General features: G+C 50.0%; 1 protein-coding gene and 1 long non-coding RNA gene across 5 annotated transcripts in view; one reads left to right on the top strand and one right to left on the bottom strand.

Annotated features, from left to right (window-relative positions):
* Positions 1 to 1213: 1213 nt before the first annotated feature.
* On the bottom strand, positions 1214 to 16070 carry ZSCAN22 (zinc finger and SCAN domain containing 22). Of its 4 annotated transcripts, none has more exons than XM_024237451.3 (3): positions 15968 to 16070; positions 7861 to 8314; positions 1214 to 5354 (listed from the first exon to the last, which is right to left on the bottom strand). In XM_024237451.3, the coding sequence occupies exons 2-3, from the start codon at positions 8261 to 8263 to the stop codon at positions 4279 to 4281; spliced, it is 1479 nt and encodes a 492-aa protein (XP_024093219.3). In that variant the 5' UTR covers positions 8264 to 8314; positions 15968 to 16070; the 3' UTR covers positions 1214 to 4278. The 4 variants fall into 4 exon arrangements, with proteins under 4 accessions (XP_024093219.3, XP_054395193.2, XP_009231535.3 ...); XM_054539218.2 differs by having other exon boundaries at positions 15973 to 16059; XM_009233260.4 differs by lacking the exon at positions 15968 to 16070 and adding an exon at positions 14519 to 15738.
* The window catches only part of LOC129051808 (uncharacterized), a 13673-nt gene continuing 11138 nt past the window's right edge, over positions 16071 to 18605 (top strand). Inside the window, exon 1 of the long non-coding RNA XR_008516312.2 lies at positions 16071 to 16283. This is a non-coding gene — a long non-coding RNA (uncharacterized LOC129051808). The remainder of the gene's footprint in view (positions 16284 to 18605) is intronic.

Genomic DNA, 18605 nt, shown 5'->3' with positions numbered 1-18605 from the left:
GCGTCCCAAAGTGCTGGGATTACAGGTGTGAGCCACTGTGCCCAGCCTTTTTTTTTTTTTTTTTGAGATGGAGTCTCACTCTGTTATCGAGGCTGGAGTGTAGTCACCCAATCTTGGCTCACTGCAACCTCTGCCTTTCGGGTTCAAGCAATTCTCCTGCCTCAGCCTCCTGATTAGCTGGATTTACAGGCATGTGCCACCATGCCCGGCTAATTTTCTTTTTTTTTTTTTGAGACAGAGTCTCGCTCTGTTGCCCAGGCTGGAGTGCAATGGCACGATCTTGGCTCACTGCAACCTCTGCCTCCCGGGTTCAAGCGATTCTCCTGCCTCAGCCTCCTTAGTAGCTGGGATTACAGGTACACACCACCACATCCAGCTAATTTTTTGTATTTTTATTTTTATTTTATTTATTTATTTTTGAGACGGAGTCTCGCTCTGTCGCCCAGGCTAGAGTGCAGTGGCGCGATCTCAGCTCACTGCAGGGTCTGCCTCCCGGGTTCACGCCATTCTCCTGCCTCAGCCTCCCGAGTAGCTGGGACTACAGGCCCCCGCCACCACGCCCAGCTAATTTTTTGTACTTTTAGTGGAGACGGGGTTTCACCGTGTTAGCCAGGATGGTCTCGATTTCCTGACCTCGTGATCCGCCCACCTCGGCTTCCCAAAGTGCTGGGATTACAGGTGTGAGCCACCGCGCCCAGCTAATTTTTTGTATTTTTAGTAGAGACGGGGTGTCACCACGCTGGTCAGGCTGGTCTCAAACTCCTGACCTCGTGATCTGCCTGCCTTGGCCTCCCAAAGTGCTGGGATTACAGGCGTGAGCCACCGCACCCGGCCTCTTCAAATATTTTTTCTATCATAAAGAACGTGTTAGCACTTCGAAGTACACTTAAGGTTTCGTCAGTTTCTCACTGTGATTCTGTTCTACAAGACTCATGTGCCTAGTTTTGAACTATTACATCTTCCTAATAGATTGTTTCTTTTATGAAAACATAGTGACCCTGTGATTCTTAAAATGCTTTTATACCTTAATGTCTGTTTTGCACAATTAATACAGCTCCATCAGCTTTCTTCAGTTTCATGCCTACCTTGTATATCCTTTTCTGTCCCTTTGCCCTCAACTTCCCATATCCTTGTTTTAGGTGTATCTTTTCTAAAGAACATATGGCTGGTCCAAAAAGAAATTGAATCTGTTAGAATTTGTCTTTATACTTGGTTTGTTGAGTACAGTCATGTTTATTGAAATTGCTGACATATTTGGATGTGCTGTGAAATCCTAGTGCTTCCAGTTTCTGGCAGTGTGACTTTGGTCAGTTACATTCTCTAAGCCACTTCCTCCTCTATAAAACAGGGATGGTTGTGTGAGGATTGAGATGTATATAAATTATTTGGTACACTGGGCAGCACACACAGGCTCTGAGTAGATTCCCTTTTTTCTCCCTCATCTCCTCCCCTTTTAGACAGACATGGACAGACACATCTCAACGACCAAATGGGTGAAGATGCTCAGAGCATCAAGGGGATGTAGATCCAGTTCTTGTGACAGAGACTGAGCAAGTAGGAGGCAAAGAGAGGTGCTGATGATTGCTGTGAGTGAGACAGTGTGCAGGGCCAGGCTTTGGGTCAGGCACTATACAAGGTGGGTCCTGTCCCTGGTTTACATATGAGGAGGTCATGGAGGTTCAGGAAAGTCACTTATCTTAGGTCCCAAAAGTAGCCACAGGGAGGAGTCAGGCTCTGCAGCCTGAATTCAGGCCCATGCCTTTTCTGTTCCCTCCAGCCTGCTGGAAGCCTGTGCAATCATTTCACTGGGAATGTGCATCTCTCCTCTCTGAGTTTTCCCCTAAGCCTGTCATCCCTGTCTGTCTCTCAACCTCTGCCACACGATATGTGGCCCTCTCTGCCTGTGTCTGGGACTCCCTCAGAGATACTTCCACAAAGTCTCTGTCTCCCTGAGTCTTACCTTCATGTTATGAACCTTTCTCATCAGTCTTTGTGCCTCTGTTTACTCTTGACATAGAGGGAATGGGCCCGAAATACAGGGAGATACATACGGAGAGATGGTGACGGTGACTAGTACACAATACGCCAGGTCCAATGGTTCACATATGATGAGACCATCACAGAAACAGAGGCATGAAGAATGATACCCTAACAGTAATGAACAGAAGCTGCAGCATCCAGTGATAGACATGGACCCTAAAAATGGGACAGGGATGCAGCATTGTGAGAGAAGACCAGAGAACACATGGACAGAATGCTGGCAAAGACTAAGTCCGTGACACCAGGGGATCTGGGGCCCTAGAAAAAAGACTCAATACAGTCACATTTTATTGAGGCCACTGCATGCCAGGCTTATCTGGGTGCTGGCCCCCAGGAAAATCAGATTGTTCTTGCTCTCCAGGGTTCAAGCGGCTGGGGAGACATCCATGTAAACATACATAAGGACAATGTGGGGCAGAGACAGCATGGTGACTGCCTCCTGGGGGCACCAGTCACATTCATGTAAGAGACATCAGTCAAGGCCTACTGAGTCTTGTGTGTTGTAGATACTGAGAGTAAGACATGGCCCCTGCTATCAGGAGCTTATAGTATCCTTGGAAAACGCTGACTATAAGCTCTACAAGGAGCAAATAAGTATAACAAGGTGGTAGGATTTGTAAGAGAGGTATCTAGGAGGTGCTCTGGAAGCAGAGAGGGCAAGCTGAAGTCTGCTCCTGGAGAGCAGGGAGGCTTCTTTGGGTGACATTTGAAACACCTTAGATGAAAAAGGAGCGCCAGGCGCGGTGGCTCACGCCTGTAATCCCAACACTTTGGGAGGCCGAGGCGGGTGGATCGTGAGGTCAGGAGATCAAGACCATCCTGGCTAACACGGTGAAACCCCATCTCTACTAAAAATACAAAAAAAAAAAAAAAAAAAAATTAACTGGGCGTGGTGGCAGGTGCCTGTAGTCCCAGCTACTCGGGAGGCTGACGCAGGAGAATGGCGTGAATCCGGGAGGCAGAGCTTGCAGTAAGCCGAGATCGCGCCACTGCACTCCAGCCTGGGTGACAGAGCAAGACTCTGTCTCAAAAAAAAAAAAAAAAAAAGAAAAAGGAGAGGAGGGTTCCAGGCACAGGTACAAAGGCACATAAGTGGGAAAATGTATGGCTCCTTCGGGAACCACAGTAGTTCCGTGTGGCTGGTGTATGGAAGGTGGAGCCATGGTATGAGATGAGGCCATTTTCACATCACTGCATGCACAGAAAAATGACGATATTCATACACGCATATGAGGATAACTGGAGAGGTTGCTCGGGGCCCAGAGCAGCTTGCATCTCAGCATGCTTATACCCTGTTCAGGAAGCTGTGCTGTAGAAGGAGATGGGTTGGAGAGCTTTCCACCTTGGAGTGATACAGTCAGATCTAAGTAATATCAAGAGTCCCCTGGAGAGTGATACAGGGGAAGAGAATAAAGGCAAGAAGGGGTCAGGAAGGAGACCTCGGCTATAATCCAGGCAAGAGGCAATGAGGGCTCACATAAGGTAGCAGTGGTGGAAAAGGAGGTGAATTAGAGATAAGCTTTAGGTTAAAACAATAGCGCTGGTGACTGGTGGGATGTGGAAGGAAAAGGAGAGACAGGAACATGTTGGGCAGGTGTCAAGCAGCACCACTGATTACGACAGGAAACCATGAGAGAGGCAGAGTGTGGAAAAGGCATCATGGAAGAGGCAGTCTCAAAAGTCAGCCTTGCAGTTAGGCACAAAATAGGCTGGAGTGGAAATAGTAGGTGCCAAGGCACAGAGGTGGGCATGGCAGGTGTCCCTTCTGGGTTAAGCAGCAGAAAAGCAGGCAAGAAGAACCACATGAGAACAAGCTATATAGTCTGTCTGCCCAGAGCATCTTGGGACGCTGAGTTCTGAGAGACATGTGCCTTCATTTGCCCTGGCCCTCAGAATCAGTCTAAATCCTCAGCTCAGCTGCCTTCTCTCTGGGACAGCCCTGAGTGGGAAATAGAGGGTAGCAGTGCAGGGCCCTTCTGGAAGCTTCTCCAGCTGGCCTGAATCACCTTGTGCTCATCAGGGTTCCTCAAATGCAGAGTTGTTCCTAGACAGCCCGAGTCTGCCCTCAGGCACCTATCATTTTGACAACTCATCAACCACCCATGCTGTTTGTGGCTCTTTAGGAACTCAGGGTTTCTCTCAGATGTTGAGCCTCCAAGAAGACGCTGTGCTATGCCCCGAGGGGCGATTTCCGGTCATTGCAGTACCGTGATGTGGATCCGTAAGTGAACCATCAGGTCACTGCAGTACCGTGATGTGGATCCGCAAGTGAACCATCAGGGCTGAGCTACGGCTGAAGGCCTTCCCACAGTCACTGCACTTATAAGGCTTCTCTCCTGTGTGGATCCTCTGGTGCTCAATGAGGGAGGAGCTCTGCGCAAAGGCCTTCGGACAAACCTTACACTGATATGGCTTCTCTCCAGAATGGATTCTCAGATGTCGGATCAGGGCTGAGCAGTCGCTGAAGGCTCTGCCACACGCGTCACACTTGTAGGGCTTCTCCCCTGTGTGGATGCGCTGGTGCTGAGTCAGGTGCGTGCTCTGGCTGAAGGCCTTCCCGCACTCGTCACACTCGTAGGGCCGCTCCCCTGTGTGCACCCGCTGGTGCTGGGTGAGGTGAGTGCTGCGGCTGAAGGTTTTACCACATTCTCCACATTTGTAGGGTTTCTCTCCAGTATGAATCCTTTGGTGCTGAGTCAGGTGGGTGACTCGGCTGAAGGCCTTCCCACATTCCTTACACTCATGGGGCTTCGCCCCTGTGTGGACAACCTGGTGCTGGGCGAGGTGAGTGCTCCGGCTGAAGGCTTTCCCACACTCGCTGCAGGCATATGGTGTCTTCCGAGAATGGGTCTTCTGGTGTGCCTCGAGCGCCGAAGCACTCTGGAACATCTTCCTACACTCGTGACACTTGGAGGACCTCTTCCCTGAGTAGGTGTATGGAGGCTCTGTCCCATAAGCATCCACCAGATCAAATTTGTCTTCTGAAGGAGCCTTCTCTTGGGAGGTGAGGTTTGGCCACGCACTAGAACTGTTCCTTGAGGCACCAGATTCACGGCCACACTGGTCTGTGGGGACATCCTTGTAAGGCCCTGAAGTTTTCTTGAAATGGATCTGTTGGGTGATAGACTTTGTCCAGATCTCCCCTGATAATCCAGACCTCTCTGAGCTGCCCTCAGGTTCACATGCCTTCACAAAGGCGGGTCCAAGGGAAACACCTCCCATGAGGGTCTCAGTGACCACATTTGATGGCTCTGACTCTCCCAGGTCACTCTGCTTGCAGCTTGCCTCTGTGGGCTCGGCTCCTGGATCCCATCCTGAAACAGTCCGAACCACAGTGTCACTCCTCCTACCACACCAAGCCTCCCCTACTCTGCTGAGGGCCCCGGTCACACTTTGTAAGGGGAAATGTGGCCCGTTCCTAACATCTGGCCCCAGTTCCAAGGGGAAGTTTCTCATTTGGTGTCTTGGATGACAAAGGGTGCAGGGCTGTCCTCCCACACCATCCAAAACTACATCATGGGTTCTGATTTCTCCTCCTCCCACCAAACTCTCCATCTTTCAAGGCTCCCAATTTTGGCTCAAGAGTCAAGAGGAGAAACCCTGATGTGGAACTGATCTGAAAGACAGAGAGAAAGGGAGGGTCTGTCCTCTTCAGGACCCTGAGCACATGCACCCCTGCAGGCTCTGATCTCTGTGAGGTTGCAGTTCTGTCCCTCACACTCAACACCTTGCCTCTAGGCCTGGATGTGTCCACAGGTGCTCAGTGAATTCTGGCTGAATGAGGGAATCAATCCAGAAGCCCATGATGGTGAAAATTTCTGCAAGTAGAACCCCAGGTAGAATATGGCTGCTGGGGGTGAGTACGTGAGGTACCCACCTGGCCTCTCAAGCCCCTACATTATAAAGTACTATGAAGGCAGAGTGTGGCGGAGGTGCTGTTGGAGATCAGAGTGTGCATGAGGTAGAGGAATGCTCGCACTGACCTGCCCTGTGTGGGTGCAAAGGACACATAATCTGGCACATCTACTGGATGGATTCCAGGGAGGAGGCAGAGACAGGTGGAATACCCACTGCTCAAGTCCACAGTGGGGCTCAGCAGTGCAGAAACTGGACTCAAACCCCAGCTCTACCACCTTAAGCAGTCCTGCCCTCATCTGGGACTCAGTCTCCCCATCTGTAAGCCATGGACGCTGTGCCGCTGGCCTTCCAGGGCCACTAACCATTATCAGGCTCTTGTCATGTGCTGGGCCCCAAGCACAGTGGGTGACTTCCATTGCCTCATTTCAGCTTCGACCTGCTCTCAGAAGGAGGTATTGCTGTGATTCTGTTGCAGATGGGGAAACTGAAATCCAGCTGAGGGAAGGTATTGAGTAACTGGTACAGGCTCACAGTTAGCTAGTGGCCCAGTTGGGATTTCAGCTCCAGAATCTTCTCCTCCAGGTCCACAGGCAGTCTCCCCTGCTCCCCCAGCCATCTGCTTGGCCCTGCCTCCCCCTTCCTTCCTGTATTCCAGAAACATCACACCACCTGCTTTTACCAGAATACACCAGTGCAAATCACACTGCCAGGCCTTTGACCTCACCATTCCCTCTGCATTTTGCCCTTTCTCTGAGCTTTGGCCAACCCTGTGGGAGGATGGGGCCACTCCCTCCTTCCCCTCCCTGTCTCTGTGACATCTGCTTGGGCATAGACCAACCTCTGTTCCAGAGAGGCCTGTTTCTCCCAGAGCTGAACAAATTATCCTAACAGTTGCAGTTACCATTTATTTAACCTATGCCAGGCACCATTTCAGGTGCTGCACGGGTATTGCCTTGTATCTCTCAACACCACTAAGGTGGGCGTTTTTATTACAATACCCATTTTACCCATGAGTAAACTGAGGCACAAGGGAGTCACATGGCCAGGAAGAGAAGCAGCGGTTGGATCTACTGAGCCTTGATGATTCAGCTGTATCCAGACTCCACATTCCTCCTGTGCACTGCACGTTTCCTCCCAGTGTGTGGTACGCCCACCTCCTATCTGTTGCCAATAGGCCAGGCCAAGCCCATCTGAGACAAGCCACCACTCCCTGCTCTGCACTGTCCCAAGGCTGGGTCTTCCCTGCATCCCACTGGACCTCCCTGGGTTGGGATGTTTGTGTGGGTCTCTCTGAGTAACAGTGCCCAGCTGAGCCTGGGGCAGGTCTGACTCACCCAAATCCTGGAGGCCAGCCCAGGGTGGGCATAGAGAAGGTGCACAGGGACATCTGGTATTTCCGTTTCCCCCAACAGCCACCCCAAGCACCCAGGCCCTCGTCTGATTTCCTCTGAGAAACAGCCAGTTGCTCACTGTTAGTCCCTGGGATTTGGTTGGCCAAACACAAACCTAAGATCCCAACCAGGCCAGTGGGGGCTCAGACCAGGGACCTCTTATTGTTATTACCCTGGGGTTTCTACATTGGTAAGATATAAGCCTGGGGTTCCTGGCTATCTTTAACCCCTTTGGAAAGAGAACCTAAAATAAGAATGAAGCTAACACAGAAAAAACCAACTGAGAAACAGAACAAGAGACGAAGAAGAGAGTTCTGATGCTGTCAACAGATCTTCTGGATATAGCCGTATCTGCTGCCTCCTTACCCTTCTTTGCTTCAGCCCATTTCAGCTCGTTTTTGGTCACCTGCAACCAAAACACACCTGTCTACAACAGTGTGTGAGAGTTACGGTAAAGTGCAAATGTGAGAATGGGTGCATGAGTAACCCCAAACCAGAGCCCTGTGCTCCCATGTTCCTGTCCAGGGTGTACCCCTGGTGTGCCGTGAAGCTGCCCACAGCGCCCCTTTACCTCTCTTGTCCAGCACCTGAGTCAGATCCTCCACCAGCACAGCGGCTTCCTCTCCGCTCTGGGGACTCTGGGCTCCCACCCAGGCTTGGATCTCTGGGGGCAGTGCACCCAGGAACTGCTCCAGCACCAGCAGCTCCAGTATCTGCTCCTTGGAGCGCGCCTCGGGCTGCAGCCACTGACAGCACAGCGCTCGGAGGTGGGCCAGGGCCTGGTGTGGACCAGATGCCTCCTCATAGCGGAAGTGCCGGAAGCGCAGGCGTGCAGCCTCAGGGTAAGCAACGTGGTCACGGCTGGATTCTCCGCCCTGGGAGAGGCTGGCTTCCTCTTCCTCCTCCACCTTCACTTGAAGGAAGCTGTCCTCTTCCCACGGCACTGGGCTCAGGGAGTGCTTGGGGATGGCCATCGGGCAGCAGTGCTCAGTGAGACACAGGATGCCGGAGCCTTGGAACTGGGCCTGCAGGAATGTCAGCGCTTCAGCATCACATGGAACCTGGGCCCTGCCTCATGCCTACAGAGCAGGGAAAACACAGGCTTGTGGCCTGTGAGATGTGAAAGACTGTCACAAAGACATAGACAATCCTAATAATTAGGACAGCACCCACTTGGTGCTGAGCACTGTTCTAAGCTAGTACTGCTTGCATGTAGACTCATTTAAAACTTACAACAAACACCATCCTGGCTAACACGGTGAAACCCCGTCTCTACTAAAAATACAAAAAAAATTAGCCAGGCGTGGTGGCGGGCACCTGTGGTTCCAGCTACTCAGGAGGCTGAGGCAGGAGAATGGCATGAACCCGGGAGGCGGTGCTTGCAGTGAGCCGAGATCGCGCCACTGCACTCCAGCCTGGGCGACAGAGCAAGACTCTGTCTCAAAAAAAAAAACAAAAAAAAAAAAAACAAAAACAACTCACAACAAACTCAGGAGGTGGGACTTTCTACCTATTTTATGGATGGAAAAACAGACACACAGGAGGAAAAGATTTGCCCAAAGTCTCTCAGCTAGTGAAGGGTTAACAGAGAGCTAAGCTATAAACCCAGGCAAACCTACAGCCAGCCTGTTTAAGGAGTGCTCCTCCCCCACAGAGCCAAGTCTTTCTCCCTCTGTCTCACATTCCCCAGGTATCCACATGGTCATTCTCTCATTTTATTTGCTAATTATTTTGTAGTGTTTGAGACTGATACATAATTGACTTTCGCCTTTCCTCTTTTCTAATGCACATATTTAAGGCTATAAATTTCTCTCTAAACACAGCTTTAGCTGTACATCACAAGTTTGATATGTTGTATCTTCATTATCATTTAGTTAAAATATTTTCTAATTTCTGTTACAATTTCTACCTTACTCATTAATTATTTTTTAAAATTTATTTTATTTTTTTGAGATGGCGTCTCCCTCTGTCGCCCAGGCTGGCGGGCAGTGGCACTATCTCGGCTCACTGCAACGCCGCCTCCCGGGTTCAAGCAATCTTCCTGCCTCAGCCTCCCAAGTAGCTGGAAGTACAGGTGTGCACCACCATGTGAGACTAATTTTTGTATTTTTAGTGGAGACGGGGTTTCGCCATGTTGGCGGGGCTGGTCTCGAACTCCTGACCTCAAGCGATCTGCCTGCCTCGGCCCCGCAGAGTGCTGGGATTACAAGCATGAGTCACCGCGCCCAGTCCCATTGGTTATTTAAAACTCTCCTGCTTCATTGCCAAACAACTGGGGGTTTTCTAGTTGTCTTTTTATTACTGATGTCTAGATTAAGTCTGTTGTGGTCAGAAAACATGCTACGATGGATTTAGATCATTTAAAATTTGCTGAAACTTGGTTTGTGACCCAGTGTATGGTTAATTTTGGTTAATGTTCCATGAATACTTGAAAATAATGCAAAGCCTTCTTAGCTATGACACCAAAAGCATAAGTAACAAAAGAAAAAATAAATAAACTGGACTTCATCAAAATTAAAAGCTTTTGTGATTTGAAGGACCACATCAAGAGAGTGAAAAAGCAGCCCACAGAGTGGGAGAAAATATTTGCAAATCATATTATCTGATAAGGGACCTGTATCTAGAACAACTCCATAGTAAAAAGATGAATAATACAATTTAAAAATGAGCAAACAATGTGACTAGACATTTCTCCAAGGAAGATATACAAATGGGCAATAAATACATGAAAAGATGTTTAACATCACTAGCTACCAGGGAATTGCAAATGAAAACCACAATGAGATAGCACTTCACACCTGCTGGGATGCCTATAATCAGATAACATGTGTAGGCAAGGATATGGAGAAACTGTAATCCTCATATGCTGCTGCTGGGAATATAAGATGGGATAGCCACTGTGGGAAATACAGTCTGGGAGTTCCTCAGAAGCTTAAGCAGAGTTACCCCATGACCTAGCAATTCTACTTCTACGTATAGACCCAAGAGAAATGAGAACATGTCCTCACAAAACATACGCAAATGTGCATAACAGCATTACTCATAACAGCAAAAAAGGAGAAACAATCCAAATGTCCATCACCTGATGAATGGATAAAATGCTGTATATACATACAATGGAACACTATTCACCATAAATAGAAATGAAGTACTGATTAATGCTACAACATGGATGAACCTTGAAAACATGATGCTAAGTAAAAGAAGAAAGAAACGGCAGGGCGCAGTGGCTCACACCTGTGATTCCTGCACTTTGGGAGGCTGAGGTGGGTGGATCACCTGAGGTCAGGAGTTCAAGACCAGCCTGGCCAACACAGTGAAACCCCGTCTCTACTAAAAAATACAAAAATTAGCTGGGTGTGGTGGCAGGCACCTGTAATCCCAACTACTCGGGAGGCTGAGGCAGGAGAATCTCTTGAACCTGGGAGGCGGAGGTTGCAGTGAGCCGAGAGTGCACCACTGCACTCCAGCCTTGGTGACAGAGGTAGTCTCTGTCTCAAAAAAAAAAAAAAAAAAAGAAAGCATATTAGTGTTTGTCAGAGGCTGAAGAGAGACAAAAATGAGAGTGCTTGCTAATGGGTTTGGGAATTTCTTTTGGGGATGATAAAAATGTTCTTGGGGCCAGGCTCGGTGGCTCACGCCTGTAATCCCAGCACTCTGGGAGACCGAGGCGAGTAGACCACGAGGTCAGGAGTTCAAGACCAGCCTGACCAACATGGAGAAACCCCATCTCTACTAAAAATACAAAATCAGCCAGGCATGGTGGTGCACGCCTGTAATCCCAGCTACTTGGGTGGCTGAGGCAGAAGAATCCCTTTAACCTGGAAGGTGGAGGTTGCAGTGAGCCGAGATTGTGCCATTGCACTCCAGCCTGGGCAAAAAGAGTGAAACTCCATCTCAAAAAATAAAATAAAATAAAAATAAAGCTTTAAAAAAAATAATGTTGGCCAGGCACGGTGGCTCATGCCTGTAATCCCAACACTTTGGGAGGCCAAGCTGGGCCGATCACGAGGTCAACAGATCGAGACCATCCTGGCCAACATGATTAAACCCCGTCTCTACTAAAAATACAAAAAAATTAGCTGGGCGTGGTGGCGTGTGCCTGTAGTCCCAGCCACTTGGGAGGCTGAGGCAGGAGAATCTCTTGAACCCGGGAGGCGGAGATTGCAGTGAGCTGAGATCACACCACTGCACTCCAGCCTGGCAACGGAGACTCCATCTCAAAATAATAATAATAATAATAATAATAATAATAATAATAATGTCAGCTGGACGCGGTGGCTCACACCTGCAATCCCAGCACTTTGGGAGGCTGAGGCAGGTGGATCACAAGGTCAGGAATTTGAGACCAGCCTGGCCAGCATGGCGAAACCCCATCTCTACTAAAAATACGAAAACTAGCCAGGCGTGGTTGGCAGGGGCCTGTAATCCCAGCTACTTGGGAGGCTGAGGCAGGAGAATTGCTTGAACACGGGAGGTGGAGGTTGCAGTGAGCAGAGATTGTGCCACTGCACTCCAGCCTGGCCGACAGAGTGAGATTCTGTCTCAAAAAAAAAAACAACAAAAAGTGCATTTGGTAATTGTTGGGTGTTCTCTCCCTTATTTAAGTCAGGCCTCTACACAAAAGACATCTTATCAGTAAGTCTCTGTGCTTCTACACTGCTTTATTTGCTCTTTACCACCTGATGTGTGATACACTTATGTGATTACTTGTTTATTATTTACTTGCCCCTGTTGGAGTGTCAGCACATTAAGGGCAGGGGTTTTTGTTTAGGTCTTTGCTTTATCCCCAGTGTCTACAGCATTGCTGGGCACATACATCAATAATAATACTTTTGTTCAACACACCCCCATTAGGTGCCTACTCTGTGCCCAGCACTGTACTAGGAATGCAAATATGGGGAAGGCATGGGTCCTGTGCTCAATGACCTCAATGGAAGGACAGCGACCAACACATGATAAGATAATCATTATGATGGATATGGGTATAGTGTGAAACAGGAATAAAAGAAAATGGGAACAGACAGTCAATGGGAACCTACCGGCTACCAGGCCACACTAGCCTTTTGCATCTGTTGTCCCATTCAAGCCTTGGCACCACCCTGTGAGTCAGTATTACCACTCCCATTTTCAAAGTTGGGGAAAGTCAGCTGCTAGAGTCATCTGGTCAGTAGGAACAAAGCTAGTGTTTGAGCTCAGGCTATCTGCGGTCTTTCCTCCACACTCAAAGCCTTTCCAAATTCTAGAACTGTGAGCACTGAATGCTGGTCAGGGCCAGCAAAAAACTATTTTCATGTACTATTGGTGAGGGCAATCAATTAGAATATCTTTGGCAAATAATTTGGCAGTATGTTGTAAGAGCTTTAAAATGACTGTGCTCTCTGCCTCAATATTAATTCTACTTCTCAGAATCTAGCCCCATTTCTAGATGGGAGTGCTACCGACATTCAGAGGGAGATAATACTTTCTTTTTGAAAAATTTTTTTTTCAGACGGAGTCTTGCTTTGTCGCCCAGGCTGGAGTGCAGTGGCGCAATCTCAGCTCACTGCAAGCTCTGCCTCCTGGGTTCATGCCATTCTCCTGCCTCAGCCTCCCGAGTAGCTGGGACTACAGGCACCCACCACCACGCCCAGCTTTTTTTTTTTGTATTTTTAGTAGAGATGGGGTTTCACCGTATTAGCCACGATGGTCTCGATCTCCTGACCTCATGTTCCGCCCACCTCAGCCTCCCAAATTGCTGGGATTACAGGCATGAGCCACTGCGCCTGGCCGCGTGTAGCCAATGCTTAACTTTTTAAGAAACTGCCAGGCTGTTTTGCAAATTGGCTATATCATTTTGCATTCCCACCAGCTGTGGATGAGGGTTCCAATTTCTCTACATCCTTACCAAGGTATTTTATACTATGGTAGTTCCCCCTTATCTGCAGGGGATGTGTTCCAAGACCCTCCAGTGGATGCCTGAAACCATGGATATTACTGAACCTTATATATTCTGTATTTTTTCTTATACATATATACCCTTGATAAAGCTCATAAGTTAGGCATAGTAAGAAATTAACAACAATGACTAATAAAATAGAACAATTATAACAATACACTGTAATAAAAGCTATATTAATGTGGTCTTTCTCTCTCAAAATATTTTATTGTACTATACTCACCAAAACTGAAGACAAGGGGTGACTACTGTATTACTTTTCTTGACATTCTCTACTTCCCACAGTGAACTTGTTTTCTCTTACAGTCAGGAAGAATACCCTAAATTAAGTGTAACCTTTCCTAGGAGACCTCAACACTTTGCTTTGGCCACATACTACTCCTTACTCAAAGACTTAGCCTCTCCCTCTCCCATCCACGACTCCCACAGTTTTAAGTATTTGGAGTTCTTCTTTTTCCTTTCCTTCAATGTCAGCCAGGACACTCAGTGTGCTTGGAGTCTCTGCTCAAGGAAGTCACCCTGGACAGAGATGCAGGAGGCCTGAGAAAGAGCAATGGCCTTGGGCACAGGAAGAAGAGAACGTTACTCTAAAACAAGACCCCAATCCTGAAACCTTTTGGTGACAGCTGGTGACCTCTGGTAAAGCTGTGTTTAAGCCCCTTCACTGCACTGTAAAGTTCTCTTGGGTCTCTTGTGGCCTTCCTAAACCCCTTGTTGCCCCTGCTGTTCTTTAGTTCTGAAATCCCTCTCTGACTGATTCCTCTGGGCTCTCTAGGCCTCATCTTAGCTGCCACTTTCTTCAGGTGTCATCCCAGATACCTGGTACTAGTCTAAGTCCTCTTCCCAGAGTGCCCTGGGTAACTCTTTGCTAGCTCTGTACTGTTTCCTCAGAGAGGCTGGGCTGTCCTGAAGACACAGTACACAGGACTTGCCCTATAGCCGGTTCACAATAAACAGGCATTAAGCAAATGGAATGACCAGGAAAGGCTGAGCATGGTTACCCACAAATGTAGGGAATCATGAGGGGAAGGAGGAGCAAGCGTGGCAGGGATGACAATAGATGCAGCAACAGCTTCCAAGTTCTCTTTTGCACCCCTGGAAGACCTGTTCTGGAGAAATCCCTCATGACAGTCTCTGAAATACATGTATGTGAAATTTCCTCAGCCTCCTCAGCCAACCTCAACTCCTATCAGGTGTAGGTTCCCCATCCACAGCTGCTTTACCAACCAAGGAGGGTGATTCTTCTCATTTCTCACACATGGCTTATACCAAGCCTGATAATGGTACCTACCTCAGAGGGTTGCTATGAGATTATCTGAGGTGATTTATTATAAGTGTCCAGCACAGGCCTGGTGCACAGTAAACATGCAGTAGATGTATGGATTCCATAGCCCCCTGCTACACGTAAGCAAACACTGGGGGACATATCCATAAGCCCAGCTGAATGACCACTAGTCACCCAGTTTCAGCTGCAGACATGGCAAAGCACAAATCCTCTCTCATATGCTTGGTAAACTGTTTGTGGATCACCCAAGTTTTAGTCTCCCTGATAAAAATCTCAGTCAATCATATATTAACACATATTATCTCAGGTACAGTCTGTCAGCCATAGCCTTCAAAATACCCAGACACAGGAAATATCTCAATGTCACCTATAATCAGTCAAATAAACACAGGCCTGGCCAGGCATGGTGGCTCATGCCTATAATCCCAGCACTTTGGGAAGCCTAGGCAGGTGGATCACCTAAGGTCAGGAGTTCCGGACCAGCCTGATCAACATGGTGAAACCCCGTCTCTACCAAAAATACAAAAATTAGCCAAGTGTGGTGGCAGGTGCCTGTAATCCCAGCTACTCGGGAGGCTGAGGCAGGATAATCGCTTGAACCCGGGAGGTGGAGGTTGCAGTGAGCCGAGATTGCACCACTGCGCTCCAGCCTGGGCAACAGAGCAAGACTTCGTCTCAAAAATAAACACAGGCCCTCGCAGCATTTCCATTACACATTATGATTCTGATCACAGTCATTCATAATCTTAGTCACCACCTCAAGGACACACAAAGAATATCAGTCACACTTGAAATAACATCGTCACATGCTCACCCTCTCACAGTATCTCACAACCCACCTAGAAAGTCTCAAACGGCAACCATCTCTGTCAGTCACACACTCCATGGTTAGTGTTACACTCAACCTATCAGAATCACACACTCTAACCCGTCAGATACACATACCCAAGAGGTGTCAGACACAGAACCGCCTATCAGACACATAAACTGGTCCGCCCCACACCCTCCCAGGCCACTGGTCCTACATTTTATCTGTTATCGGTCCGCCCACTCCACACTTTGTCCGCCCCACACCCGGTCAATCAGTCCATCCGACACACACTCCTTCAGTCCGACACATTCTCCGTCGGTCCGTCCGACACATTCTCCGTCGGTCCGTCCGGCACTCAGTGTGTCAGTCCGCACCACATTCGGTCTGTGAGTCCGTCCACACCGGGTCCGTCAGTCCGTGCACACACGGTCCGTCCACACCTGGTCCGTCAGTCCGTCACATCCTCTGCGCGTGTGTCCGGCACTCGCAGTCCGTCTACTCACGGCCCCTAGTCAGCCTCTCACTCTCTATCCGCTGGGCGGTACCCCGCATCTTGCTCTGGCCACCCCAGAGGTTCGCGGCTTCTGGACCTGCTGTGCTCCTCTCCAGCCTGGACCAGGACGGAGAACACCCCTGAAACCCACCTCACCAGCACAGTCGGCGGACCCTTCCGGAGGTGGCCGCAGAGACTAGCCAACTTGCGCGCCCGCCGACCCGGACTACGGCTCTCAGCACACCTCACGGGCCCACGCCCGCCAGGACTACAATTCCCGGCGTCCACCGGAAGCTCAAGTGTACACAGGCGCGGTGCCTGCTGGGAATTGTAGTTGACGTTGGTCAGCACGCAGGCCACGGGATCCTAGCCCGGCCTTCGTGGGACTGAGGTGGCGCTGAGTGGGAGAGCAGCAGGCGATGCGCGAAAGGCGGGACGTGGAGTTGAGGGAAATGTGAAGGCTGAGGGTGAGAGTACCTATGTGAGGCTGAGGGTGCCTGTATGAGGGTGAGGGTGAGGGTGGCTGTGTGAGGGTGAGGGTGAGGGTGAGGGTGGCTGTGTGAGGGCTGAGGGCTGAGGGCTGAGGGTGCCTGTGTGGGGCTGAGGGTGAGGGTGGCTGTGTGAGGGCTGAGGGTGCCTGTGTGGGGCTGAGGGTGAGGGTGGCTGTGTGAGAGCTGAGGGTGAGGGTGGCTCTGTGAGGGCTGAGGGTGCCTGTGTGGGGCTGAGGGCTGAGGGTGGCTGTGTGAGGCTGAGGGTGATGGTGCTGCATGAGAGCTAAGGGTGCCTGTATGAGGGCTGAGGGTGAGGGTGGCTGTGTGAGAGCTGAGGGTGAGGGTGCCTGTGTGAGGCTGAGGGTTGAGGGTGCCTGTGTGAGGGCTGAGGGTTGAGGGTGCCTGTGTGAGGGCTGAGGGTGCCTCTGTGACAGCTGAGGGTGCCTGTGTGAGGGCTGACGGTGCCTGTGTGAGAGCTGAGGGTGAGGGTGGCTGTGTGAGGGCTGACGGTGCCTGTGTGAGGCTGAGGGTGCCTGTGTGAGGCTGAGGGTGCCTGTGTGAGAGCTGAGGGTGAGGGTGGCTGTGTGAGGGCTGAGGGTTGAGGGTGGCTCTGTGAGGGCTGAGGGTGCCTGTGTGAGAACTGAGGGTGCCTGTGTGGGGCTGAGGGTGCCTGTGTGAGGCTGAGGGTGCCTGTGTGAGGCTGAGGGTGCCTGTGTGAGAGCTGAGGGTGCCTGTGTGAGGGCTGAGGGTGCCTGTGTGAGAACTGAGGGTGCCTGTGTGGGGCTGAGGGTGCCTGTGTGAGGCTGAGGGTGCCTGTGTGAGGCTGAGGGTGCCTGTGTGAGAGCTGAGGGTGAGGGTGGCTGTGTGAGGGCTGACGGTGCCTGTGTGAGGCTGAGGGTGCCTGTGTGAGGGCTGAGGGTTGAGGGTGGCTCTGTGAGGGCTGAGGGTGCCTGTGTGAGAACTGAGGGTGACTGTGTGGGGCTGAGGGTGAGGGTGGCTGTGTGAGGGCTGAGGGTGATGGTGCTGCGTGAGAGCTAAGGGTGCCTGTATGAGGGCTGAGGGTGAGGGTGGCTGTGTGAGGGCTGAGGGTGCCTGTTTGAGGGCTGAGGGTGAGGGTGGCTGTGTGAGGGCTGAGGGTGCCTGTTTGAGGGCTGAGGGTGATGGTGCCTGTGTGAGAGCTGAGGGTGCCTGTGTGAGGGCTGAGGGTGGCTTTGGGAGGGCTGAGGGTGTTTGTGTGAGGGGTGAGGGGTAAGGGTGAGGCAAGAAAATCGGGTCTGGAGGCAGGGAACCTAAGGACTTCCTAGAAGTAAATCAAATGGAAACTTCAGCTATGGTAGGAAATATCCTCTCCATTTATGCAGGGCGTACATGGAGTAAATAACTTTGTAACTTTACTTCGTCCTCTTCATTTACATAGGGCATATGCCAAGTAACCAGTGGAAACCTCTAAAGGGTATTTAAACCCCAGAAAATTCTGTAACCGGTCTCTTGAGCCCCTATGCTCGGGCCTGCTCCCATACTGTGGAGTGTACTTTCAATACATCTCTGCTTTTGTTGCTTCATTCTTTTCTTTGTGCGTTTTGTCCAATTATTTGTTCAAGATGCCAAGAACCTGGACACCCTCCACCAGTAACAAGGGTACCTGGGTGAGAGGTGAGGGTGCCCATGTTAGGAGTGAGGGGAGAGAGTGCCTGTCTGAGGGGTTGTGGGTGTGAGTGTCTGTGTGAGTACTGAAGGTGCCTTTGTGAGAGGTGAGGGGTGTGGTTGCCTATGTCAGGGTGTGTATTGAGTGTAGCTATGTGTGGCTCTCTGTGAACACATGTAATCATTTTTATAAATGTGTATCATTTTTTACTGAATTTGAGCTGCGTGTCTGTCTGCATGAATCACTCTGTGACCAGGTTTGTGGGTTGTTCTGTGTGCTTACTCTGCATGTGTGTGACCTGTGATTTAATCGTCAAATGTGATAATCATGCAGCTGTGTTTGCCTGCACCAGGTGTAATTGTGACTGAGACAGATACTTAGAGGTAATGGGGTGGACCTGACACAGTATAAAGGCCCTAGACTGTGTGCGATGTTGTTACGGTGACTGAATGGTAGCGTGATTGTGTGATTCAGTCGATGCCTGGACTGTGTGTGAGAATGTATCTTCTCTGTGTGTGTATGTGTAAGATACATTGAGCAGGAGACTCTGGCTTGGGGCCTGAGGTTGGTGGCCCAGCCTATGTTCAGGTGAGGCCTTTTTGAGGCAGGGCGTATATGATTGCTTGGTGGTGCTGGTGGTGTTTGTTGGCCCC

This window comes from Pongo abelii, chromosome 20 (genome assembly GCF_028885655.2).
Source record: "Pongo abelii isolate AG06213 chromosome 20, NHGRI_mPonAbe1-v2.0_pri, whole genome shotgun sequence".
NCBI lineage: Eukaryota > Metazoa > Chordata > Mammalia > Primates > Hominidae > Pongo > Pongo abelii.
Note: the sequence above shows the minus strand (reverse complement) of the source record. Positions and strands in the feature narration are given on the sequence as shown.

Excerpts from the sequence above, each read along its gene's own strand:
- ZSCAN22 (XM_024237451.3), bottom strand. The coding sequence starts at position 8,263 with ATGGCCATCCCCAAGCACTCCCTGAGCCCAGTGCCGTGGGAAGAGGAC. Across the intron at positions 5,355-7,860 it reads TCAGGTGCTGGACAAGAGAG|GATGGGATCCAGGAGCCGAG; the intron begins GTAAAGGGGCGC and ends GGACTGTTTCAG.